This window comes from Patiria miniata, unplaced genomic scaffold, assembly GCF_015706575.1.
Source record: "Patiria miniata isolate m_02_andy unplaced genomic scaffold, ASM1570657v1 HiC_scaffold_3, whole genome shotgun sequence".
NCBI classification, from domain to species: domain Eukaryota; kingdom Metazoa; phylum Echinodermata; class Asteroidea; order Valvatida; family Asterinidae; genus Patiria; species Patiria miniata.
In genome coordinates this window covers 26,030,997-26,058,955 of record NW_024037069.1, presented here as the reverse complement: position 1 = coordinate 26,058,955, position 27,959 = coordinate 26,030,997, and the positions used below count along the sequence as shown (strand labels likewise).

The 27,959-nt window shown below is 41.3% G+C and overlaps 3 protein-coding genes across 3 annotated transcripts in view; 2 read left to right on the top strand and 1 right to left on the bottom strand.

Moving 5' to 3' along the window:
* Positions 1-8,907, bottom strand: part of LOC119737774 (uncharacterized phosphotransferase YvkC-like) — a 32,170-nt gene extending 23,263 nt beyond the window's left edge. Inside the window, 15 exon segments of the mRNA XM_038212369.1 lie at positions 53-123; positions 1,047-1,174; positions 1,723-1,811; positions 2,363-2,419; positions 2,852-2,988; positions 3,738-3,799; positions 4,254-4,401; positions 4,604-4,737; positions 5,063-5,115; positions 5,312-5,367; positions 5,570-5,679; positions 5,837-5,950; positions 6,566-6,634; positions 7,845-8,107; positions 8,511-8,907. Coding sequence (XP_038068297.1) covers positions 53-123; positions 1,047-1,174; positions 1,723-1,811; positions 2,363-2,419; positions 2,852-2,988; positions 3,738-3,799; positions 4,254-4,401; positions 4,604-4,737; positions 5,063-5,115; positions 5,312-5,367; positions 5,570-5,679; positions 5,837-5,950; positions 6,566-6,634; positions 7,845-8,107; positions 8,511-8,783 — 1,764 coding nt within the window. The 5' untranslated portion in view covers positions 8,784-8,907.
* A 1,284-nt stretch (positions 8,908-10,191) lies between these two features.
* On the top strand, positions 10,192-18,255 carry LOC119736589. The gene is made up of 5 exons (XM_038210605.1): positions 10,192-10,318; positions 10,570-10,771; positions 11,500-11,708; positions 11,838-12,002; positions 16,674-18,255. The coding sequence occupies exons 1-5, from the start codon at positions 10,192-10,194 to the stop codon at positions 17,456-17,458; spliced, it is 1,488 nt and encodes a 495-aa protein (XP_038066533.1). The 3' UTR covers positions 17,459-18,255.
* A 2,395-nt stretch (positions 18,256-20,650) lies between these two features.
* LOC119738452 (D-galactoside-specific lectin-like) lies at positions 20,651-27,413 on the top strand. The gene is made up of 3 exons (XM_038213349.1): positions 20,651-20,822; positions 25,314-25,463; positions 27,095-27,413. The coding sequence occupies exons 1-3, from the start codon at positions 20,777-20,779 to the stop codon at positions 27,391-27,393; spliced, it is 495 nt and encodes a 164-aa protein (XP_038069277.1). The 5' UTR covers positions 20,651-20,776; the 3' UTR covers positions 27,394-27,413.
* Positions 27,414-27,959: the final 546 nt, after the last annotated feature.

Here is a 27,959-nt window from a genome sequence, read left to right as displayed (position 1 = left end):
TCAGAGCACCAGTTATACCCTGTATTATTAAGTTGCCCAAATGACCTCTCACCCGTTCCATGCCGTTTATTCCAAGGAATGTCTCCATCTGTCCAGCAGCTGACGTCAGTGAAGTGTCTTCACCTGTAAATCAACGATGGGAGAGAGTTTAAAAATATATATCCACAGATAAGAAAAAAGTCTCAGTGTCACAAGCCAATATGGCCCATCAGGCTGGCTCTTATCTCCAGTTTCCTTGGCATGAAACGACTGAGAATATTTCTATTTCCCCTGGATGGGATACCGGTCCATTGCAGGTTACTCCCCAGCTAATGCCGGTACCCATTCATTCTCCTGGGTGGAGAAAGGTAAGTGGGGGTGATTTGGCTTGCCCAAGGACACAACAGTCAACATAGACCAACAACTGGATTTGAACCTTCTACTGAAGGGATCTGTAGGAGATTCTACTCTTTCAAAATAGTTGTTTCTATGTAGCTCATTCTACAACTGCTCCAACAGCTAATGTTAATGAGGCTTATGTCTCTGTTTGGACACACATGCCAACCTCGACAATCTGTTGTCAAAATTGTGGTGCCCTTAATGCTATATTTTTCACTGTTTGGATAGCCACGTACATCAACACGCTACGGCGGGATGTTGGTCTCAGTGGCATAGGGCAGCTGACGACCCTAATGCTGGATAGGGAAGAGTGGAGGGCGGCGACCAAGTCCCGAGCCGGTCGCAAGCAAGGATGGCAGGTTTAATTCTCAATAAATGATTTTTTTCTGGAAGTAAATATATATTCAGTATTTATATAACTTACTGCAAAGCGCGGTACATTTCATCTCAGACAGGATTAATTCGTTTTTAAGTGTTTCAGCCATTTTGGAAAACATAGTGAACGACTCAGGAAGACCAGTCATCTTTGTTGCGAGCGTTCGCCAACGTTGGTGACAAATAGTCGGTACGCAAAAAATGTCAACGTTGGAAAACATTAGCACCGACCGCGTGAGTGGAACGCACCCCAGATTTATTCATATGCGTGTGATGAATTTGCTTAGTCTTACCGACAGCTGATGAGCGAACGGCGTACATCTTGGAGCCTTCTGCATCGCCAAATACATCGGCAACCTTTCCAGCGACTTCACCCTTTAAGTCATCTGAGATAGGCGTGTTGGCAATCTGGGCAGCAGTACTTTCGGATGTAAAAAAAAGCCACGAAATTCCTTTATGAATTCATGCATGATAATAGGCCATGAGGGCTGCATTCGTATTTTCATCACTGTAGTAATTCCCGTAGACTTCAACAGTGTCCAATCTATAATTATGATTCATTTTACTCTACATCCTCAATATACGTGCTTACGATTAATCAATCAAAAGGTCGACTTGGGAAAGTAATGTGCAAGTCCTAACCAGATCGCGCTCAGTCCCCGAAAAAAATGACCACTGTCAAGGGCGGTTCTATTTTGGAAGGGAATATTAAGAACGTACCCATTATGTGGGAGTCATTTTATCAAGACTTTCCGATATCGAGTGAAGTATTTTCTTTAGCATTCTATTAAACTTGATCTAACATTTTCTTTCAATAATTTTCCTGAAAATCAAAATAATCATAATATCCTCATAATCTGGGTGATTTTAAAGAGCACCTCCTACTATTGAGGAATTGCTTCCGTTAAATAGAAGAGCAATGTTGAACGGCGCCAGTTGGCAGCGACGGTGCTCATGATCTGCAATTACCTGTCGCATATTGTCACGAGGTCGCCCTCTCTAACGGTGCAAGAAACATCATGCAATTCCTGCAGAGCTTTCCGTAAGTCCTTGTTGTCCTGGCAACAAGGGGAACAAATAAAGCAATGGGAGATAAAACAATGCGAATTTTGTTGAAGCTCGTACGCTGAGACGAGGTGAGTGTAGGCATGCCAAGGACTGATTATTCCTGTAAACATCCGTTCACCCAGCGCCGCCATTGGTAATAATCGCCAGGAAAGGAAAGTTTCTTGCACCAACCCTAATTAACCTTCTCCTGCTTTTGAAATTAGTTTTATTTTGGACTTTTTCCTACTCATTTTTTTTCAATTTCCTTTTAAGTACAAGTTTAGTTATAACACACCCACGCGTTTCCAAATCAGAATGTCAAGAATTTAGTTATTGGTGGGAATAAAAACAATGTACATGAGTAAAATTAGCTGTCAGAGCTTATCGAAAACCTTGCATAATATGAACACTATTGGGAATACAACTGATGTCAGAAACGTGTAAGCGTCGTCCTGAAACTCACTTGTGTGTAATGCAATAGTAGGTATAACACAATGAATAAGATCCATTCTTCGTTCAGCGACATATTTCAAGTCTATCAATCAATTATCAATTCAATTACCTGTAGATGCGCCTCAAAGGCAGCCGTTGTGATGCAGAAACCTGACGGAACTTCATACTGCAATGGATAATGAAAACACAGATGAAATACTTGATGTTTATAAAGATTTACACTCCGCGCCCCTCAACAAAGTCAACTTTTATTTCTCATAACCATTAAGTGTAAGTATTATTTCAACGAAGTGTGCTAGTTGTTTTGCCACTTCGGGCGTCTGCGACTCTTTCAAAAAAGTTGTATTTTGGGATTCTTTTGTGCATAAATAGATTCGCCCTCTCATGCATTTTTATTTCGTTCGGTGTGTAGTCAAAAGTGAAAAACTGTTGTACTTCTATTGAAAAAACTAACAACGAATCTATTTCCCGCATTGTTTTACTAAGGCAGAATATTATTCCCAAAATTCACCCAAAAACGAACAGTGCATAATCAAACAAGCAATCGACTGTAGCATTTATACCTATTATTACTAAGTTTCCTATTTATTTTGCTCACCTCTACCGATAGCTGGTTCTGCAGAGCCACCAGCTTTGCAAGCTGGGAGCCCTTGCCGCCGGTCAGGGAAGACGCCTGGCAGGAACTCGCAGTCAGCGGCACAGCCAGTGGCTTGGAGTCTACCATGCTTGCGATATCTGCCATAACACAATGAAAATGCTTTTGCTTCCAGGGAAAGTATTAAACGGTAGCTTTTAAGGACAATGTATTGTGAGACTGGAAACGTAAGATTTGGAGAATACCAAATACTGTTCTTGAGACTAGGCCTATCCGAAGACGCTGTCACGGTACACTATTAATGGAGGCCCCCTTTAATGGCGACATAATTGTGCTAGCCATTGTACAGATTATTTGCCCCATTATCTGAGCAAAAGCTGCCGTAATGCATTGCACCACGTTAATAGGCAATCCCATTCCCGATCTTTTGCTGAATAATTTCGGACCTTGAATTACCCGCCACAACAAGTCATAGAAGTAACTGTACCAATATTTAACTGGATGAATTTGAGGCTCATCAACACAGAGATTCGCGCAACAATACGTGAGGATCATCTGGGGAAAGCCTTTTGTTTTGCGTGGGACCTCTCACATTCCTTGTGCCCAAGGCCTCCCACAACCGTGATCCGGTCCTATTCAGTTTGTCAACCTAACGTCTGCTTTTATTTTATGGATGGAAAAGTTGGGTATTCCTATTACTTTTTTTAGACCAAGCTACTTAAAAAAGGCATGTTTCTCAAAAGAATATCTTGAAACTTTCGACTCATTTTGTTGCAGGTAACATCAACTCGTAACGTAAAATACGTAGTGCTGTAACTATACCTGAAAAAAAAACCGGTTAAACGAAATCGAATCTAGACCTTTACCTGCGTCGGTATAATGTTCTTACCTGGCTCCCTGTATAGCTTAGGAACGGGTGTTGTTGCGGGAACCAGCCTACCCGTTTGGAACCTGCCAACAGGAAGATAAGCGTAAATTGATTAAACTTTATTGAAACTATATTGTCTCGAGCAGTGGCGGATTTAGAGAGGGCAGTGGGCTGTCCGCCCCCCCCCTACCAATAGGGCCGCAAAAAACCGCCTATATACTATATTGAAACTTCAAGGAAGACAGCCCATTCCTCTCCCTCCCCAACCTTTTTGGAAAATTTTAAGATCCCGCTTATGATGCTGTGCCTCGTTAGTTGGATCCAATGACTTTTGTGGTGCAACAAGGTTAGCTATAGAGATTCCTTTTAGAAATCAAACAACTGATTCTTCATATATCTTTCAGGTGTTGTGCATTGATATCAGCCGCCAATCGTTTCACATCGTGGCATTCGTTTTCTTTGAGGTTCCGTAGACAGGTGATTTGTTATGCTACTTGTGGCATAGTTTGGTTTCGTATTCTTTCACAGAAAACACACCTTGTGAGGGTCTGGCAAACGCCCCACCCCTTCACTCCATTGACAGTAAATTGGCTCATTCCTTCAGCTAGACGCACGCTCCAGTCGTTCCCCATGTTGAAGTCCAACGTATCTTCGATGTTCACCTGAACGTCTAGCCTCTCTCCAGCTGTTCACAAAATGAAAAGGTTTACACATTGTTGAAAACAATCTCATGTCCTCGTTAGCCGACATTTATGGAACAGCTTTCATCGACTAAGACATAGGCCTAATCTGAGACAAAGCAAAGTGTGGATTAGAAGAAAAGTATCGATAACGTACAATTAGCCAATAACTGTGACACCTGCGTGCAGTCTGCACAACCAACTTACTTTCGGGTTGTAAGCTGAATGCAAACTTCTTTGGTATATCATTTGCATTTTCCAAGAGAACAGCTAATGGGAGGTCCACGGACGATGCTGAGATGACGTCACCAACCGCCTTCATCATAAACCCACAGGTGGCACTTTAATCAAAATAAAAAAAACACATTCATTCATAAAATGGCGCTGAAAATGCTCAATGCGCAAACGTCAATTGTTAGGTCTGTTAATAAATCGTTCCAAGCTATAAACGGAATTTAACATTCTGCTAAAGACTATAGTGTAATGTGAAATTTAGACTCTATGAAATAAAGACTCACTGGTTGAATTGCGCATGCGTCGGTATGCAAAATGAAAACAAGAAAAGTCATGGGTTAGAGTTTGAGTCCATATAAAGTAAAAGAGACCAGATTTCATAGGAGTCCAGATTTCATATGACACCGGGGAGTAAACACAAAAAGGACTTACTTGGACAGATATCCAGGGATGCAGGAAGCGTTGGCATATAGACATTTCCCATTCTGTGAAACAAAATAAAAGGGGGAAAATCAAATAAGATAAATAAAGTAAAGACGTCAACAGTAATCATAAAGATCTCGTTTATTTGTTTTCCTTCTTCAAAAAAATAGTATTGATTATTACTTGAGAGGAAAAAATGAGAAGGAAACCCGGATAAAGAGGAAAATGAATTCACATTCTTGAAGCAACAAGGCCTACCTCCAACACGATGTAGTTGGAAATTTGAGTATGGATATCACTCAACTGCTTGCCACCTGAAACGAAAGAAATTAATGTTTAAAAAGTGGGCTTTTGTTTATATTTTTTTACGATCCATTGTGGTACTTCAGTCATCCAGTACTGATACCCTGTTAACTAAACCTTTTCCCTTGATATTCACAAATCCCGAATTCTAACTTTCAAATACCATGAAAATGATTTATGTATGCAAATTAGGAAAAGTATAGACTTATTTACCAATCAGACGCTCCTTAACACCGCGCATGAGCAGTGACCTTTCTTCCTGGTCACCGACTTGGACCACCCCGTGTATCATGCCAAACTGGGCATAGTGGACCCGTTGCGTTCTGAAATGGATAAATATTAATTATAATACATTTATTGATCATTGCCATTTTGTACCTAAATGATGAAAGCACAAATGGCAGTGATACAGAAACAATACATTACTTTATGAACTTATATGCATGTCCATTAATAATTGTTGAGGAAATTATATTTTACTGTTGTATTTTGGTGACAAACTGCGGCGTCCATTGTTCTCTGGCGATGGCATCTGCAGCTAGGCCGAGATTGGTGTCAGATGCAAAGTCGTAGAATGTTGAAAACGCACTCCACCTGTATGAATAGACAGAATGTGTAACAAATGTTTATTATTGTTGACCTCGGGTACTTTAGCGATAGCTCGGTTGTATCAGGAGTAACAGTGATGGGCAGTCGTGTTAGTCAGGCAGAATCAAATGGAAAAGTAAGGTAGCACTTTGAATGACTATATAAAATTACAGTTTGCAAAGCTTTCGTAGCAACAACTACTTTATCAAGTTGCAAGTGGTGTATTTATCAACACAGCACTTCTCATGCTTGTTATCGGTCATGGAAAATTTTAGTTTATCGAAAACAAGGTTCGCATTTAAAAAATGAATCAAAAGCATGGCATTGTGCACAGTAACTGTATGCGCCTCGAGTATGCACTCGGATGAGGATAGGGCTTTTCCAAGTCTATTTTTGAATGTGACGGTTACTGATCAACGGTCGTCTAGAACGATAAGGTGATCGTTTGTTAAGGGAACCAGACTATTGAATTAAGCGGGGGAGGGGGTTGGGTGGGGAGGTGTAGGGTGACCAGGCTCAAACCAAGTTCATGCTTCTTTTTTTTATGCTTCGTTGGACTGTGGAGGAGAAGAAAGAATATCTACGTCCATGCTAGTGATTTCTGGGTGCACATCTACTTACAACAGACTACAGCGGAGATGGACTACTGGTCTTTGGTCGTCTGCACTCCATTCATTCCTAATACCAACCCTGGCATGAGGGGAAAAAGATCATCGATATCAACTCAACTCAATCTCAAACCTTTTCCTGTTGTACATCCACCCCCCAAAGAAAAAAAACCAACCCAACCCAACCCATCCCAACTAACCTAACCCAACCCAAACCCAATCCAAATTCGACCCGACCCAACCCAACCAAACCCAACCCAACCCATCCCATCCCATCCCAAACCAAACAAAAACAAACAAAATCAAACCAAAAATGTTCAACTTTGAGAAATTCCCGTCTTGTGGATAAAATACAGCCCAGAAGGAAGAAATAGTATAGAACACGACTAAATTATCAGAGGCATCCACCCAAAATATTCCTTGTCAAAGGTTATCCAGATATCAAGTTTGCTCGGTGAAAAATAAACGCATTTCCACTCGAAGCTTTTAAACACTCACCTCGAATTTCAACCCAGCAGTGTCAATAAACGATGTGAATGCTATATAAATAATTATCATTTATCTCGACTAGAATTGGTTGATATATCAACAGTTGACGAGGGTTCAAACTTCAAACTCGGGTTGTTGAACTTCATAAAATATTTTACCATTTGGCCGCATCAAGATAATAATCAGATCGCCTAGTATTGAATTCATGAATTGTTTTGTGTTTAATAAAAACATTTCATTTACAAAATGAAAAGATGTACGAAAGGTCAATCAAAACAAAAGACAGCAATGAAAGTGACATTGTAGCTAAAATGTACTCCCATCAGAGACCACGATTTTGTTCATAGAATTGTCTTGGAAGCAGGACCCCTATATTATATGTCTCCACATGTGGGTTATATATCACAGGTGAACCATGAATGACGCTGCATTAATTAATTGCATCAGATCCAAAGATCGGGTGTATATCGAATTTGATGTGGTCTGGTATTGAAATACGGTCAAATGGAAAGCTACATACTACAAATTTACCAACAGGTTTTACAACTGTGTTTAGTGATTGTTGCATTACTGGGTTTGATTTTTATTATTAAATAATCCTATTCAATACAAAAAAGGCACTGCAAGGGCATAATCTAAAACTGAAATCTGCCCCGTCTTTAACGTCAAATGCACGGAAAATGAACCAGCAAAGTGTCGTTTTGATCCGGAAAACTGTCTTTTTGACCCTGAAATGTATTAGACCAAAAAATAACCACGATTCCGGTTCAAATCTGACCAGGGATTTTTTTTAGAGTGTGTACCTGCAAAGACCGTTGAACACGATCCTCCAAGTCCGTGAAGGTTCGATGGGCGTACAGGTCACCCCCGCCCCGCTGAACCCTTCCCCAGGGCGTACATTGTCTGTGATGCAGTCGGGATGGCTTGGGAGCACCAGGTCGCCTACTCCCGGTATCCGGAGAAGGAAGCAGACCTCTCGGCGGTCGTTGGGCAGCACAGAGACCCGGACGGCTAGGCGAGTTGCACCGCCCCGATCGCTGCCGTTGAAGTACAGGCAATTCTGACCCTGTGTATGCAGAAACATGTCATGTAGGCTCATTGGTATACTACACTATAGCATTGTGTTTAGATTTGAATACATTTCTAACACTTGAATAATACCCACTTTTTCACATGTTTGAATCAATGGCATGCATGTTTAGATTTGTGGATGTATGTGACATGTTTAGGCAGCGTACGAAAGCACCATCAAGTATAAAAATGCAAAAGTAAATAAGAATGACTTATTTTGGGTTCAGATCGAATGATCTGGTAAAAAGACATTATCCCGCTCCTATTTATAACCAAATGTCTCAAAAACGAACTTAAAAATTACTTAATATTGCATAAAATTAGGACCACAATGTTTTTGTACATGAGTGGTAACTTATTTTTCCATGAAAAATATACTGTATGAAACTTGAGCTTACCTTCTCAATTCCATTGTAAAACTCCATCTCGCCGATATCCCTCATCTTGTCCTGCAACATGTGGTAGTCCATCGTCCTCTTTTTGATGGTGCGTTTCCTGCCTTTGCTCCACCTCAGCATGCATTTTGCGACCAGGTACTTGAGCGTGTACCACCGGCTAGGCACAGCGTACACGCCGTGCAGGGGTAGCCCGTCCGGCGCGGCCAGGTTCGCTGCCACGTACGCCAACGCCAACACTACCACGAGAACGAGACACACTGTGAAAATCTCCATCTTGAAATACTAAAATCCGCAGCCGAAAATGCTCCATGGGCAAAATCTAGTATTTGTATTCCGTCTGAGGGTACACGACTGGGAGGTACACAGCAAATCAAAGCTCCCGACCCGGAATGAACTTTGAGTTTTAATATATCAACATAGATAACGTGAACAATAACGTGATAACGCGACTTGATCTAACTGAACCACCATGGTCATAAAAGACGTTGCGTAAAAAATACCCAAAACCCAACCATGCTTGGGTTGTTATGGCAACCGCTCACATTTCGTCAGCCCAGGAAATATGACATGTCTGAAATGATTGAATTATTGTGCCCGGTGGGGCTGCTCGCCTCTAGGGCTAGCTACAGGTTATCGTCATGGAGACGAACTTTGGCAACTGCCTCTTATTTATTCACTTGTTGAGTTGCTGAAACTTTTAGGGAACGACCATCCCTCCACACACTGAGTAATGCAGGAACACAATGTTTGTCTTTAATCGGATGTAATGTTCGTGCTATGGAGTAATTACTTTACAAATTTCAAACTATTTCAAATCTCGTTGGGTATTGTTTCCTTAGTGAATTAATACTAGATATAAATTTGAACTTGACAGTAATGCATGGCAACGGAGAAATTCGGAGATATCCCTCATTGGACAAACAATTAAAGATTAAACCGTCTGCTTGGAACTGGAAGAAATAGAGTGTCATTCTTATTGACCAATCAGAATCAAGATCACAATTATCACAGGCTCGCACAACCAATTACATTCCTGCTTCTGTAGCATTTTTGTATCAGTGACAGACCTGTGCATCCATATTTGAAATACTCAATTCATTTTGATATCTATTATTAAGAAAAACAGGTTTTTTTTGGCACTGCCCGATGGGTTTGTGCATAAATTGTGCGATTGTTTGTCATCCATATACCATGCTATCAAGGAGAAAAGACTCCTTGCATGGTGCGCCCTCATTGAGCGCAGGTTTTGTCATTTAAATACAGTGACAATGAAAGTACAATGCGTCTACGCATGCATATCACAGAGGAACAAAGACCCGCTGCTCTCAGGTCTGACGTCAGATGCAAGCGGTCTATGCAATGTCCATGTCAAAAAGCTTTATATACCTGTCGTCAAATATAGGACCCATGCAAACATGATTTGGCTGCTTCTGTGCGTTGCCAGGGTAACAGAGACCTAAGCGGAAAAAATGTTCACCGGACTCAAAAGGCTGGTATATATACATTGTACTAAGGTCTGCATGGGGGACTATTTTATCAGTTGTTCAGCGGAGGATTGGGTTGTATGAAGCAAAATTATTACGGGAGAACGTAATTGTATGCAAAGTGATCAATTCAATCGAGATAAGCCTGATCAAGCAGTGGAAATCCACGAACGATAGCTGACTAGCTAAAGCTCATCATGATTCTCAACAGGACATCTTTCACGGTACATTTGATAGTATTTCTAGTGTGTCTGGGGAAGACTTTAGGGTGTCGACGCGTCAATCCGAAAGCTGATCGCAGCAGCAGAACGTCGCTGGAAGAAGGTGGGTCGATTACAAATGTTTTATCAGACATAAATCAAGCTGATTATGGATGTATTGAGGATTGTGCATTACGATCAATTATGATCGTAGCAGGTGCTTTTTTATTTGATCTTTTACGATGATGAAGTTACGCCAAAGTAAGTCATAAGTCGACTACTAATGAAAACACGAATTTCATTTATCTAATCATTGTTTGATTCGCGTAGGCCTATCTGTTCTAATCTTGTTTTGTCAACCATTTGATATAACAGAGACCGTGATTGAACCAACCGACGGCTCTTGCATGACCCTTGGGAGCGGCACGGATCAATATGGCAAGATCCTATCATCTCATGACGCAAGCAAGTCACAGGACATCTTCAACGTCAGCATTATGTGCGTATACGTCATCGAGGCCAAGCAACCATTTCAGAGGGTGATGCTTGACTTCAGGTGGTTCGATGTGTCCCGCAGGTAAAAGAAATGCAGTTTTGGTCTCAGAATAAAATCGATACCACTGTAAAAAAAAAGAAGCTCAAACATGAGCTACAATCCTTTGCAGAATGGATTGTACACCACAGGCCTTTCTTAACAATGTTGATGTTCAAACTAAGACTTTCACATTTTCACCAAAATGGTGAAAGTGGAGTCGCTTGTCACTGACTGGGACTCTAATCCTATAAACATGTACCTTATGGTGTTTCAATAACTTTTTATACAGAGGATTGTAGCCCCCTGTCGACTTTAAAACGATTGCATTCTTATGCTCTGCCAAGCGTTCCACATTTTCTTACATATAGCACTGCGGTGCGTTCGAGTAGCTTCCCCGTATAACGGAGTTTACGCGCGAGGAAGCCACGAAATGAGGTTACTCAAACGCTGCGGTGTCTTCGCCTGGCATTCTGGAAAAAATTCAGGCCAAACGTTGTAAAGTGGCGGGACTAACACACCAATCATGTTGTCTGCTCCGCTAGCAAAACGGAATCAGATTTACCTTAACAACCAGATCAATAATTGCTGAAATCGGAAGATGTGCTCTGAATTATCAAAAATAATGCCCAATTAATCACGTTTCCTATTTTGTTCATGTATTGTTCACAAGTCGACAGTCAGAAGCCATAAACCCGTATGCAATGTTTTTGTATTGTTGTTAATGTATCGCCATTACAAGTTTCTAAGCTGAACTCCATTCGTATCGCCAGATATTTTGATGACCCGTCGTGCGAACACGCCAGTGTGACATTCTACGACGGCCCTGATATGACGTCACCCGTACTTCGTGACACAACGTGTGGAAGCCAACGCCTCCCGTTGCTTACTTCCAGCCAATCAGCGCTGACTATGCAAATATACGCAAGCGGTAACCTGAGTGTGGTCGACTTCAAGGCGGTATACTCTTCATTCAGTAACGGTAAAAAAGGGTTTTTTTTAAATCAATTTAAAATAATTTCCAAGTTTTTCTGTTCCCTCCAAAAAAAATAGCAAATAACCGATCTGCTTCTACGCATGGTAATTTTCAATGTTTTAATTTTGTTTGCAGATTCATTTTGCAGAAGCACTGAAGAATCAGAGCCACGCCTTCTTTGCCAGTTGACCAATAGGTGTATCTCGAAGGCTCTGTCATGTGACCGACAGGGCGTGTCCAACTGCGGTGACGAGGACTACAGCGATCAAGTCAACGAAATAGCGCCCTCTTCCTGCCCAGGTAAGAAAAAGAGTTTTCTTCGTATATATTGTGTGTCTTTTATATCTAGATAACTCGAATATATAAAAAAAAAAACCACCTTTTTTTTGTCTTCCAAAATCTGAGCTAGGGAACAAAGGGAGCGGGCGGGCACAGGACAAAATTTGGGCGTGTCCCCGTCTCTTTTTGTAATGCCTCTCTTAGGTTGACTGTGGGCCCGGATTAAGTGTTTCGTAGGCCCTAGGAACCAGTGTTCCGAAGAATGGAGAAGCAAGAGGAAAGGAAGAGGGAATAAGAACAAAGTGGAGAATGTAAATAATAAACACTGCTGCTTAAAACTCCGCGAAGCTAAAATCAGGTTCTGAAACCCATGGCAAAAGATTGTACATTCTGTCATGTCGGCACAAGCTGCCGCGCGAATTCGCTTCACATACGGAGGTTGACAGCTACAGCTGTGCAAAACACAAGCACGTGCTCGCTCGCACAGTTACGAATTGAGCTGATTCTTATTAGTGACGACTCAAAATAACGAGGGCATATTTCGATAGAGAGTCAAGCTACAGTTTTGATATTTGCGCCACAGAGCATCTGCAATCCAAAACTTTCCCAGGGCTCTTAGGCATCCCCGGACCCCACGCCTTCAGGGCTTCGCGCTCGCATACAAAACATTCTACTATAGGATTTAAAGACCCCCTTCCCTGCTGTCTGGGATCAGGGAACAGGCCTAAACAAGGTACGCACAAAGGTACACAGGCCTAAACAAGGTACGCACAAAGGTACTGAGCATGTACATGCAGTTTTGCGACAATGAAATAAAAAAATCATAGCTGGATGGAATTTTGTATTTTCGAGCAATTTTAAAAGAGTCAAGCTACAATTTTGATATTTGCGCTACAGAGCATCTGCAATCCAAAAATTTCCCAGGGCTCTTAAGCATCCCCGGACCCCACGCCTTCAGGGCTTAGCGCTCGCTGTCTGGGATCAGGGAACAGGCCTTGAACAAGGTATGCGCAAAGGTACTGAGCATGTACATGCAGTTTTGCGACAATGAAGTAAAAAAATTATAGCTGGATTGAATTTTGTATTTTCGAGCAATTTTAAAGATTAATTTCGAACGATTGCAGTACAAGCTCTTATATAACAAAGTTATCATTCTTGCAGTTGTCCTCCGATAGAAAAGAAAGAAAATAAAACAAAAAGTTATGTGGCGATGGCCAAGTCTTCAGGAGTCGGACTTATGACCCTAACTCAATGAGCCCCTTACCGACTTCCATATAGAACTCTTCTGGGTCTCGGTACCCGGCCCACCACACCTCCTTCCCTGTCCATCCATGTAACTCGAAAGTCAGGCACCATAAAGGGAGGAAACGAGGTGGCACCCTAAGCCTTGCTGCCGAGTCAGCAAAAGAACCCCGTACCTATACGCAGATGCCAACCTGGACTTCGCAGACAGTCCCAACTTGTGAGTCAGCTTACCGACCGACCGAGCTAACTGCTGTTGGTAAATGACGACGGGAAATTAATACTCTTAAATGACTGAACCGTGGGCATCGAAAACCAAAAAACGACACCAAGCGGGTTTCGAACCCCTAGCCCTGGGTCCACTGTCAGACAGCTTAACGAGCAAGCTGTTTCAGTAAGTGCTTTTCTCTTTGCGTTTAAAACGTAATCTTTATTTCTGCCGTAGGAGAGTTACTTTGTGTTTCATAGCTGCACGAAAGATGCATCAGCATCGCGCTATACACATGAATGCTGTTACGTAACTCTTTTCTCCAATCTTCTTATGTACCGAGCAGATGACTATTCAGAGTCACTACGAGCAATTAACCTTACCAAGCTCGTCCTTATTCTGTCGCATCAATTGTTTCGCGTCGCGCGTCTTGCGGCCGGCACTGACATGTCGCGCTGATTGAGAGAAATTCTAGCAAGTTTCCCCTACCTCATTATATTTATATCAAACTACTGACCCGTTTACAAATATTAACGAGGGAATTTTGTTTGTCTGAGTCTAATTCAAATCGCTTGGCTAAAATTCATCCTTGGGAAAATTCATCCTTCCTTGTACTTACGCTAAGTCTAGGGAATGATGCCATTATAATACAATGTCACATTAACGTCAGCCAGTGGCATGATTAGAATCGTGACCACGCGAGTGCAATGACGTCCAGTGGCGTAAATATGTGCCAGCGAGTGGGGGGGGGGGGGGGGATGGGGGATGACCAAAATCATAAAATTCGGGCGATTCACAATGCAGTGCGCCACCAAGAGTTAGCCATGGAGAGTCAATTTTTCAAATTACGGTCGACAAAACAAGGCCCATTTGAATGAGTGTCATTAAACAACTTTAGCTAATTGGCTTTAAATTTGGGTATAGCGTTCTGCCGCCTTACTAAAAACACCATTGTGATACAAAGAAAAGAAAAAGGCAAATTTAAACTCGAATCATACGCTTACGAAACTACTGACAGGAAAAAACTAACAATTTCAAATGTCCCGCGCTGCGAATTTGTCGACCATCTCCCACAATGCACTAGAAAAATGAACTCTCCGTGGCAAACTCTTGGTGGCACATGAAACGCCCGAATTGCCCGGCCGTGGACATTCGAAGGGGGGGGGGGGCTGGACACCACATTATGCTGGGACGCTCTTTATCAATTATGTATACCCGCGCTTACATTTTTAAAAGCTTTTGTACTTTGTTTCTCCACTTTCCAGTGCTATTGAATACATTTAGTTGCTGGAACGTTCGGAAAATACCTCAAAATCCTCATTTTTTTCTCATCGCAAAAAAGTCGGGGGTGATTCAATAGCCCATCCCCGGTCAAAATGTATGGGGGTATATACCCCCAACACACCCCACCCCGGGAATTACGACCCTGATGACGGCGCACGGAGCCAACGAGCCTGCCACTCGCATGGTCTTTTTTCGTGTCCGGGTTGGCATACGCCTTGACTCAAGTCTACGGCATGAAAAGGCCTTTGAGATGAAACAAAGCAAATCCATGAACCTTTGGCGACTGAACGATCTAAATTTGGGTCATATTGTGTACTTATAACAAGCGAGTATACATTTTACTAACACCTGCACATGTAATACGCAAATCGGCGGCGGAACGTTTTTAAAACTGGGGGCATCACCAAAAAAAGGCATTTGCTCAGAAAAAAAGGCACTTTTTTTTGAAATTGTGTAACTATTTTCGTTCACATTGCAAGGAATACATGTTACCCAGAGCAAAATTTACTACCAACATTGATATACACTTTATGTTTGCATTACATTTTAAAAGCGTGAGGAGCACTATTATTTCTTTACAGGCCAGTTTTCCATTTTGAGAGGGGCACAACTTTTTTTTATTGCGAGAGGGGTCATTCGTGTTTTCGAGGGATAGTTTTCCATCTCGAGAAGGTTCACAATCTTGTTAATGCGCGAGGGGTATTTGTGTTTTTGAGGGGCACTTTTACATTCCAAGAGAGGAGATTTTTTTTTTTTTTACGCGATCATAATGCTTTCATGTCCGTTTGAGGGCTGTTTTATTTTCATCTCGAGGGGGCATATTTGTGACCTAATGTGGCAAAATGAGGAATGTCCCCCAAAACCATGTTATGAGTAATCAACGCCTACAGTTGGATACACTAGGAAAATCATGTAATAAGAACCGGAAAATAGATTAGGCCTATTGGGAGTGGGGGTATAAGGACGGATCCAGAACACACTTTTGTTTGGGGGGGGGGGCTGTACAAATCAATCCAGGACAAACTGGTATAGGTCCCAGCTCTAACAGCCTGTTGGCACCAATTCTCGAGGGTGTGTATCTTGATCAGTACTGATTGTGCGAGTGCGAAGCCTAAACGGCGCGGGGTTCGGGGCTCGCTTAAGGGACCCTGAAAATATCATCATATATCATCATTTAAACATCTGTTTCGAGTTAGGAGCCATTAAATCAGCTGTTCTGAGCTATAGAATCAAATGTAGGTTTTTATTCAGGGACGAAAATCGTTGGGGAACGACATCAGTCCGTTCCCCACCGATCGACGCCCATGGTTGGCACCGTGCTTCAGAACGACAGACTTTACACGTACATTTTATACGTAGGGCCAATGCATACATGCTGTACAGCGTCAGTTGGTGAAACTTTTCTCTGCGCGTGTGGGTGAACGTATAAACACTGCCTTATGGGGTACCGGAACAATGGGAGGTACCCCACAAGGAATGCCCACCGACTTCAGGGGTACCGTTTTGGTACCCCACAAGTTTTTTTTCACGAAATAGATATATGGATTTTACTAAAAAAACTAGGAATTTCCAAGGTGGGTCGATCTGTCGCAAATGGAAGAGTTTTAGAAAAGGGAAATTAAGTCCTAATTTCAGCCCAGGAAATTAATTCTGGTTAATATAAGGGCATTTTGAAATTAGTGTGCGACATTGCAAAATTTTAGTACACGAGAACAAAGGAAGTACCCCACTTCTATGCCTGTGTAAGGTTGTGTGCGTGTGGGTAGGCCTATGTGTTTTATGGCACACTGCGGTCTTTTCGTAGGCCCTCCCCCAAGTTTTCGAAGGCCTCCAAATTTTTCGTAGGCCCAGTGCCTACTGTGCCTATTAGGTAATCCGGGCCTGGTTGACTGTTCCGAATTTGCAGTCCTTTATTTCGAACTTCAAGTTCTTCATTTTCTTAATTGTTTCTCATATAGTGACGTACGACATTGACTGGACGCCACTTCTCATCTCCCTGGCCTGCACGGCAGCACTGACGATCCCGTTCCTTCTGTACTGGTGTTGTTGGCGGCCGGGTTACATCCCGTGGCTCTGCGGTGCGACTAGACGGGCGCGATGCTGCGAGATGGGCCGGTGCTGCACGACTCCGAGTAAGCATCTCTGCTGGCGAGCCAGTCGCCCCTGTTCCTGCCGTGGTTGTATGGGGTGTGCGTGCACGTGCTGCCCGGGGGCTGTAGGACCTCCCCACGGAGGGAAACCTTCGAGAAACCCGCAGAGGCAGAGTAAAATCGGAGGATCAGAAGCGGGTCCCACTTCAAGAGGCAGGCGATTTGGTGTCAATTCGCCCAATAATGTATTTGTCGTTGTGGGTGACACTCAGCATGGCGGGAAGGAAGATGGTAGGAGACGACAGCAAAGGCAACCCAACGAGGTGAAGGAGGCGTTTGCTGCCTCTGCTGTCGACCAGAGCAGTGGGGGTCATCTCAAAGGCGATGCCGGCAGAAGCAGAAAGTCACAAAAGTCATCCCGAGATGCGGCTGGTAAGATTGACACTGATGCTAGCAAAGACAAGTCGTCGAGGGTCCATTTCGTGCCGACCAATTTGGGAAGCGAGACAACAAAGCCCGTGCATGGGAGGCCGGGCGTCGGCGGGGATCCATCATCACGGCACGACCAGGGATCGTATCCAAATGCCGGCAGGTCTTTGGCCAAGAAGACATTCAGTGCTGGTGACGGAGCACACGTCAGAGAGGGCCGGTGATCTCGATTATACCGTACACCTTCATTTATTGTAAGGTGAAATTGTAACTTGGGAAATTCTGGGCATACTTATTACGTGGCCCCCATCGCTGGAACCACACCTTGATTGCTCGGTTCTTAAAAGTGAACCTATATGTAGAATTACGCGAGCCTTAATCAGCGCTCATGCATGGTCTATGTACATAATATTTTACTTACCAATTTGTTTTCAGTTTATTGGCTATTTAGGGAGAATTTCCGGGCTTTTTTTTAACCCGGCCATTTTGGCATTGCATGAAAACATCGTGTCCGTTAAAACTTTGACTAGCATTGAAATAATTCATTGCAGCTGTATGATAATTCTAATTGTCTTATCATATTTTTCTTGATTATTAATGTCCGCTTTTAAACTGGTTGTAGGCCTAGATAATTATGTGAAATTATCAGGAATCAGATAAGATTCCAAAGTTACAAATTTAAAGTGTGTAATGGGCATGTGTACTGTTTTGTTGGTGGTGTGATCCAACAAGTATACCGTGGTTACCACGGATATATTCCGCGTCTCAAAAACTATGCAGCAAAGTATTTACTGATGAAAGAGATATACCCAGACTGACACCGTTTCTTCATGGTTCACTGTAAATTGTTTGTTTTAAACACTAATGTGCGTGCTCACTTATATGTGTTGAACCCTTAAAATGAGTGCCATGACAGTTTTGATATGAATTTTGGGCATGCCCAATCAAGGGCGGATCCAGAACACGATTTTGGGAGGCCAAACAAATTTGGGTCCCCCAAAAAATGGGTAAAAAAAAAAGACGGCGTGGAGTTCGGGGCCCGCTTAAGGTGCCCGAAAAAAAAGGATTCTAGATGCTTTGTGGTGCGATCTGTTGCAATTCCTGACCACTTTGACAATTTTTTTGAGGAATAGATGGTGTGTGTATACGCAGTGCCTGCCTTTATTGCGACGTCACTTAAAAATAAGTAGGGGTTCGTTGGGGGGGGGGTGGCCCCCGTTGGCCCCCTCCCCCGGATCCGTCCTTGTGACCAATCAAACTTCTTGTGTACAGTGTCGGAATACTATGAAACTATAAGTTTTCTCTTGTCAAGATTCTAGGATAGAGAGCGTGAAATAAGAATTAAAATATGGAGGAAAGTGTACTAAAAAGTAATCACTTTGATTAAAACATATTGGGTAATCATTCGACAACCCTCCTAAAAATATATAGAGAGGGTGATGCGAAAGCCAAAAAACCTCAGGTCAAATATCTAGATGAAGTACTGAAACTAAAGTCATCTTGTATACAAACTACTTTGTCACTTAAAAGAGAGGAATATTTTTTTCGTTCTTTTTGGCAATTTCAGATAGCTATACTAGTTCGACAATGCCAAATCCAATAATTAAACACAAAAGGACCACAAGGTATACCTTTGGGAGACGTGGATTTAGGGAGACATTTCATTATCTCTCTCATGCCTTAGCTTCTATTTTGAGGGAAAGTCTTAATGTCGCACATACTACATCGATTGCTCTTGGTCCAATATATAAAAACTACAAACAGTCGTGGGGTTAGGACAAGGTCAAATTGGGGTTAAAGGACATCAAAGTTGGAAAAAAATGTGTGCACAAGTCTATGGGAATGTCTCCTAATAACCAATTATCTGTAATTTCATATAATTACTATTGCAAATGTATTAATATTATCTGTGGTTTATTAAAACACAGATAAAAGCAGCCCGCAGGCTGAATTAGGTATGATAAATATCAACAAGAATAACTGCTTACCTAGATTGATACTATTTAGATGGATAGATAAACTTCATTAAATCAAACAATTGGAAATTACATGATGTCTTCTCTCTATGTAATTATTTTTTAAATTGCAATACACGCAGAAATTGCACAATCACAATATCAAAACAAAATTGCACGCTACCGATTCAGAGAATAAAACTGAAACCCAATCCCCAAAAGAAAACCAGTAGATGAATCATTCTATCACCAAGAATCAATGAAAAAAATACTTTCATACTTATACTGGTGGGGACCTTTCAAAGAAATACATTTCCTCATAAATAATTGTGTTTCACTTTGCTGTAATCTTTGTACTCACATCTGGTGCTACACAATCCTCTGGTGACAAAATAGACCTTTCAAAAACTTACATCTAATGTGGTTGCACGGACTCTGGAATAGTATGTGAGAACAGATTGATTCATTAAAGGGAAAATACAACATTTGCAAACATCAAAAAATAAAACTACCAAGTTTTTGCAAAATACCTTAATAGGATGTTGGTAAATGACAGTCTAAAGCATCCTGTAAAATTATGGCACCTGGTGTGAAGTCATTTTCAACGAAATGGTATTTTTGTAAAAATTTCCAGCGGTGGTCGGCCTAACTATTTTTCAATTACTGCTCCAAATTTACCATTAATTCAGTCCAAATTTTGTTTGCTATTGGTTACATGCTCATGAACGGGTGCAGGCCAGCTAGTACCCTTACCTTACGATTTTCCGGCATCTGTAAATTGATCCATTTTATATTTAGTGGAGTCAGGGAACCAGACTACTTGAACAGTTTTGTTTTTCTTGGTTTTTCCAGCATTTTCGAACACAAAACTTCAAACATGTGAGTGTAACAATATTTGGTCTATTATACTAACCCCTCAAATAGTTCATTTCTGAACATTACAGCAAAAGCCAATGATGTATATTCCCTTTAAGTGGAATCGATGGTCAAACAACAAGGGATAACAGTATCATCAGTCATAGCGTCTTCTTCCCCTAGATACAACGCTTTCCCCCCCCCCCCCCCATATAGATCTGCTCACTACAAGCTGAAGTTTTCGTTCGCACGCAGTAATTAATTCAATATAAAGACGACATCATGCAAACCCAGACCAGATAGTTGACATTGGCTACAACTTGACTTACTTCCAGCATAACTATATCGCTCATGCTGTGAACGTTAACCAATCCTAAACTTTTCGATCCTCATTTCAAGTTCAGGTTTACATCTGATTGGATGGGATGTCGTCAATCTGTTGAATGGTTTGCGGCTGCGTAGTCTGTGACGCGACCGTGTGTGGTTTGCATACAACGTATAAACATAGGATCACTTTCGAGGGTTCTCGTTTATTCATTGCTGGCTCTTTCCTGATTGGCTGTTAATAACGTCATGCTGTTTAGTGATTTACGTGTGTAGCTGCTAATGCGGGTTGGTTTGGTTTGATCATAGAGCTAGGGTTTGATTACAGAAAAAGGCTTTTGTGAGACGCTGATAAGTACCACCAACCAAACTGATTTTGCTCAGAATTCACTGCATCTGGCCGGGAGGATGGGCGGAGCCGCAGCTGTGGTTCTGATGCTATCAGCAATGGCAGGTAAGCTTGACTTTTATATTCTAAGGCCTGTTTCAGACGTCGAGCTTATGCCGTGTCGAATAGAAATAAACCTGAATTATCTTATTCGACATGGCACAAGCACGACGTTTGAAACCAATTTGACTCGGCAGTTGATTTCGGCTCGGCAGAAGACTTTAGCTCGACAGGGTCCGCCGTGCTTTTGCATTTAGCACGGCGGTAGCACGGTGCTGTTTCAAACGTCGTGCTACTGCCGTGTCGAATATAATTTCAATTCAAAGTTGTATGGCCGGCCAACTTAAAATTTTATTCGACACGGCAGTAGCACGACGTTTGAAACCGCGCCGTGCTACTGCCGTGAACATCGTTCATAATTAGAAATGCGGCATGCTCGCCAACGTGTGTGCGATCGAGTACTTAAATAATCAGCAAACAACGCATCAACCAATATGGTGACTTAGCCTACGTTTAAACGTTTCAAGACTCATACCACTGACCTCTATCAGTCTAGTACAATAGAGATCAGTGACTCATAATGTATGCAACCCTGTAACAGGCCAAAACTCCGTCCGTTGCTGAGCTCATGAATAAAAGATATTCACTAAATGTTTTGTTCAATTTAAAAGAGTTTGAGAGCCATGCATGGAATTGAGGAATTGAAGAGATATGGCAATACACCTCAGGCCCGGACTTGGCAGTCATGTGGTTGCTAAGGGCGATTTCTAAAGGTTACGTAACACTTCATTTTGAATGAAACTACATGTTCACGTTGGCGGGCGAAATCTCTAAAAATTAATTTCTCCAGTTTGGAAGACCGTATTTTCATGCAACTTTCAGGGTTTACTTCCCTCCTAATGATCCAAGTATGTGCTAAAAATCGTCGTGATGTGTTCATTACTTTTCGTTGAAATTGGAAATATAGGCCTGGCTACGTGCACTTTTGAAAGTTGGTAGACTAGCGTTTGCAATATCTGTCATTCATTCATTCATTCATTCAACATGGTTTATTAACAAATCACGAATAGCAGCCACAGCTGAATTGCACGTGATTTACATTTAAAAAAATACATTTAAAAAAAGTTAAAGGCCTACCGAGTTAAAAAACAAGATATGACATTAAATACTAATATATATTAGAATACTAATATTATATTGTCAATCTTTTCAAGACTCACAAATATTAATAAGGTTCCTTTTCATTGTGGTATACAGTATAAATTTGGAGAAAAGCCTCCTTTGCCGGCTTCCATTGGTCGATAGCGAGACCAACGCCAAAACACGCCGAATGACGCTAATGAATATGCTAATCTACTATACTCGGTCACCAGTAGCGCCTACGGCGCTTTGCTGAAAAATCCTCGTCGAAATTTTTCATGGAGATGGTTCTATTCATTTATTTATTAATTTATTTGTTATCGGGCAAACAAGATGTAAACATTAAAAACAAACAGACCCGAGGATTTCCCAAAAGCGAAACAAATCACTTTTTAAAGGGATCTCTAGATAGGCCTAACAGGTAAAATACAAACAGTAAACAAATGTACTCACATAGTATACATAAGTATACCGAAAAATTGACATAGGACAATTTTAAACAACATCCAGTCATTAAAGTTAACGTATAAATTTTTTTTTTTTTAAATATGTATATATAGTCGTGTTCCCTAACGTGGCGCACTTCGAAGCTTACCCAACTTTCCTCGTGTAGTGTTGCCAAACCTCTTTGTTGACAAACCTCAAATTCATGCAGTGAAATACTGGTACTTTTACCTTATTAATGCTTGCTATTTAACCTCTGTGAACAATTTTGGTTTCATACAATTTAATCCGAAATTCCAAAACGGTGGCGTCCGGAAATTGGGCACAAATTGGCGGAGTGTTCCCTAACGTGGCGCACTTAAATAAATCTCGGAAAATTCCAAATTAACATTTAAGAAATTCTGTAAACTTGATAAATTCTGATAAATAATTATTATCTCTACTTACATACCCATCCAGATGTTTGTTAAAAAAATTATTTTCTTATTTTTCGGGGTATTTACAAAGGGTTCATTTTGCACTTGAAAATAAAATCGGAAAATCACGCCAAAATAAATTTTTCTTCCAACTTTGTAATGAGTAAATAAACTCGCGATTTATAAGCGGGAGTGTTTAGAACTTGATGAAATTTCACTTTCTGTGAAATTTCAGTTAAAACTTTTGCTCTAGCTAGGCGCTACAGGCGAAAAATCAAAGTGCGCCACGTTAGGGGCCGCGCCACGTTAGGGTACATCAACAATATTCTAATTGGTATACCAGCGTTTGTAACAACCGATTAAGCTGAAATTCGGAACATTCTTAGATGATTTAGGCCTAAGTGGTGAACTACTCGTGAAATAACAACTTGGAGAGATTCCTAGAAATAGAGATTAATACATGCATTTGGGGAAGTTTTCGAACAATTTCTTCCAGACTTGAAGGTCAGCTTTACCAGTAACCAGTATTGACGTTTCGGCATCGATGACCGAGATTTTTTTTCACTGACATGAAGTTTAGAATGTCTGCCGTTGTAATTTAACAATTCAATCATACTGAGCATATTTTCTGAGAAACACATGTTCAAAAGCCATGTTTTTTGGGGTGCAAGGATTTCACTGCTCTTAAGCACGTAATCGGATTAGCTTTGCTTAACAACGCTAGAAGCTTCGCCCTAGCAACCACATGACTGTTGGGGCTTCCAATTCTTAGCATTTTGGATACAATTGAGCCCGAAAGTGGCGCTATTTAGCCATATTGTGGAGGTATTTTTTTCAAGATGGCTGTTTTTCCACTTTGAGAAACATCATTCGTTTAGGGGTGGCCTTCTTTGGGTGAGTACTGCTAGAAAAGTCAATGTTCAACCCACCAATAATGGAAAAGAAAATGAAAGATGACATGTTGATCACCATTTTACTGTGCAGCCTGAACACCTGTGAGAGTTCTGAGTATTTTAAAAAGAATTATGAAGCATTGGGATTTAGCACTGGTGGGAATGTATCCGCAAGGGTTAATCCATACGCAGATGAGGAAGACGCGTGACGGTCTTGACAACGGAATGACTACAATAAAGCACACCGGTATTGCTTTGGCCTTGACAGCGAAAGGACTACAATAAGGCACACCATTATAGCTTTCCTCCGGGAATATATTAATGATTAGGGAGTACATGCTGAAGCAAATTCGTTTTCTTTATGCTAATTTTAAGCATACAATCACGTTTCTCTTTGCTGTGACTGTTGGTCTGCCATGTTGGATGTATTCGCATTCGACTAGGCGTTTGTAATTGAGTTCGACGTTTGAAACCACCGCCTTGCTCACGCCGTAGTATATCGCGCTAAATTGAATTGTACTTGACACGGCATGTCTGAAAGTAATTGTATAGAGGACTCATATTAGTCTGAAGAAAGCCGCTGGAGCATGCATCATATATGCTAGTTCTCAAAGCCCGTTTAATTATGGGCTGCAGGGTTCGTCAAAAGCGCGTGTTAGTAATAAAAAAGAACTTAGGACTAAAGGACATGTACTGACTAGTAACTGTGAAAATCTCACGTAATTTTCATACTCTATTCGCACGTCATTTTAATTTTAATACAAACATCACATATTCAGCTGATCATTCACCGTGCTATACGCATTAATAAATACTCTTTAAAATCAATAAACTATTTCATACCTCCACGAATGAACGAACAATGCCAAGGAAAACAGACAAAAATCACCGTCACCATTTTAGAAAAAAAAGACTTAATTTTTCTTGTCAAGTACCAAACAAAATCTAGCGGTAAAAAATAATAAATTATTAAAATATCATGGTTCTCACTGAGCTGAATTGCTTCCAAATGGCATTCTGTGGACAGCTGTAAAAAAGGGTTCTTTTAATAAACATACATAGCATGGATACGTTCAATAATTCTTCATTAAATATTTGCTTCTTAAGGGGAAAATACATTTTTGTTATAGATTTTACCGGTCAATAGATTTAATAGATTTGGCAGCAGTTTTAATGACGAATCGCCAATTTTCGCACGAATTTGAATGCGCGTTCAGAGCAACATTCAATTAACTAAACAGATCATTCATCTCAAACCTTCCTTCGTTTTTCTATACTTTTGAATGCACCAAGTACTAACTAGAATGCGCGGGAATGAAAATGGAAACATGAGCTCATGCAAATAACCCTCAACCAAACCGACTGCTAAATTGAATGATCACTGACAAAACTTCATCTTACGATGTGTTAAACGTGAAAATGACAGGTCTGAAAACGAATTTGAACGTCTGAAACCTAATACGAGCCACGGGAACGACAACAGGTTTGCTTCAAATGGGTCATTATCATGATGATCATAATGATGTGAATGCTATTTTTTGGCGAAATTGGCCGGGAAAATCCATAGTTTACAACATCATGGGTAGAAAAATCACTTCATTTAGCTGTTGAAAAAAAATCCACGTTCACAGAGCAATTATCGTTGGTTTGTTTTGATTCCAAAGTGCTGTTGGTTGGTGTGGAGAGCCAGCAGAGGGTGTGTTACTCCGGCCCCCCACCGGAACCTGATCCTGATAACCCGGAGCACTGGATGAAGCAAGTCATGCAAGAGATACGGAAGCGTTGCCCGGGAAGGAGGCAACCTACCCCAGAAGGTATAAAATCAATGGTTCAAAGTAACGCCGGAATGTGCTTATAATCAAACGACAACTGTCATTAATAACCGTGATCATTATGTTAGGTAGTGTACTTCTGGGGTAACGAAGATCAATCAACGACGGATTCAGAACACAATTTTGGGGGACAAAGTAAACATTTGTCCCCCCCCCCCAAAAAAAAAGGGTCGCGAACATTTGTTTGATCCTAAATGCTGTGTTGTGTGATCTGAGGCAATTTCTGACCACTTTGACCAAGTTTCTCGAGGAAAAGATGGTGGTGTACGCAGTGCCTGCCTTTATAGCGACTCCGTCACTAAAAAAAAACTTATAAAAAAATGGGTTCCGGGGGGATCCTGGCCCCCTTGGCCCCCCGGATCCGCACTTGAGATCAATGTTAGGTGAAATCAAAATATCAACGGAAGCCTAAAAATCAAGACAAACATAACTTCTTTAAATCTCTGCAAGGGATGAAATCCTCAGGGAACAGTATGATTCCTGGGAACCAGCCACTTGACCTAGTCTGGGGCTATATCAAAAGTGCAGAGATAAACTAGAAAACGGAAGCATTTTATTACAGGTTTTCCAGTAAGTTTAGGCTTAACATTTGCATCATTCAAATTCCATTAAAATATAATTTGTTTTCGTCCACAAAATTAATCAAACTCATAGGAAGCCTTTTATTTTTAATTAAAAACAAACGACCCGATGGCATTGTTGTGTGCAAATATTGAGCACCATTTGTCTGGGCTACCATGCACGAGGAGATAACAATCATCATTCATCATCATCGTTGGCATAACTATTCATCCTTTTAGAATAAGTGGATTGCATCAATCATCGGTAACTTAAGTACGGTTTGGTTTGATGGTAACAAATAAATAAATGGATTTTAAAGTCTCAGCAGTTGCTGAGTCAGCCAACCAAACTTAGCTTTATAAAAATGTCATGATTGTATTTCGTTCTCTACTTGAACAAAAAAAATTTGACCTAAGGCGAAGTAAGGAAAACAAAACATGTTTCTCGTCCCCGCCCGCTTCCTTTTTGGAGGCAGCCTGGATTTGTTATTGTTTTTTATTTTTGAAAAATGCAGTAAAATCGAAAAAGTCAAATGCATCTAAAACTGTTAATTAGAGACCAATATAACTCTATATGACACTGTAAATATGTTCAGTTCTCTTGTCAACTTGTCTTTCATTTTTAAAAGTGTCTTTGAACAGTGGAAACACCAACAGTTGCAGGAAATTTTAAAAAAATAAAAAATAAAAAGCCCCGCTTCCTCCTTTTTTTTCAAAAACCCGGACGAGAAACATGTTTTTCTTATTCGGCCTAAACTGCATTTCAATCAATAATAATAAGGGTGGGTTGAGCAGAATTGCCAAAGTAGCAGCTTGACTCCCCCCCCCCCCCCCCCAGCAAAAAAAACCCATCAGCTACGGGCCGATCTTTCATCCAGTAAAATTACAAAGATTCATTTCAATATTTGCTCGCCCCCACCATTCATAATGCGTATCCGTTACCAGTGCCTTGAACAACAATGTTCCGTTTGTCTAGTATGATCCTTTTGTATGTTTTTGTCTTGGTTCCTGATTTCTATTTTTCTCGTATTTCATGATTTTTTTTCTTTGAAGCATTACTGAAGAAACTCGTCTGTGAGTATTCCCCGTTTAACATCAGTTGTGACGTGGAAACCATCGACGTGAAGTGGGCCCTCTACGGACGCGTAAGTGGCACCATTGATTGTCCACGCGAAAATGTTGTACCATGCGGCAATCCGACCACGTCACTGACGAAGGTGCAGCAAGCGTGTCAGGGAAGACCTCAATGCGCCTTCCTTGCCGACAACGACTTCTTTGGAGGAGACCCTTGTAAAGATGTTGGCAAGTACCTGGTTGTTCATTACATGTGCTCGTCGGCAAACGTACACTAAACAACGACTGTTTCATGTACCTCCCAATGTTCGCAAGTATCTTACCTTTTCCAATCGGCTAACATCTACAGCACTTTTTCGCTAATCGGCAAACGTCCATATATACCTCCTGATGTGTTTGCGTGTACCGTACGTATCTTGCTCATCGGCTAACTGTCCATCTGCTGACATCCACATCACTTTTCACTCATCGGCTAACGTTCACAAAACATCCACTGTTTATCATATATCAATGTCCTTACTTTGGAAGCTTTGGAAGCTTTGTAATTGCTCATGTCTGTGCCCATCGGATTACACCTGTATAGCCCAACATCCATATCGGTGTTTTTTTCTCATCGGCTAATTTCCACAAAACAGCAACTTCGTCAATGTCATGGTGTTGGCAAGTGCCTTGTTCATCACCTCGGCCAAAACCAACGATATAATTTTCGCTCATTGGCTAACATCCACCAAACAGTGACTGCTTCATGAACCCTCTCCAGATATTCGCGAGTATCTGTGCCCATCGACGGCTGAAAAACGATGACTTAACGCCCTGGATTTGAAAACGCGAGTAAGGATTATGT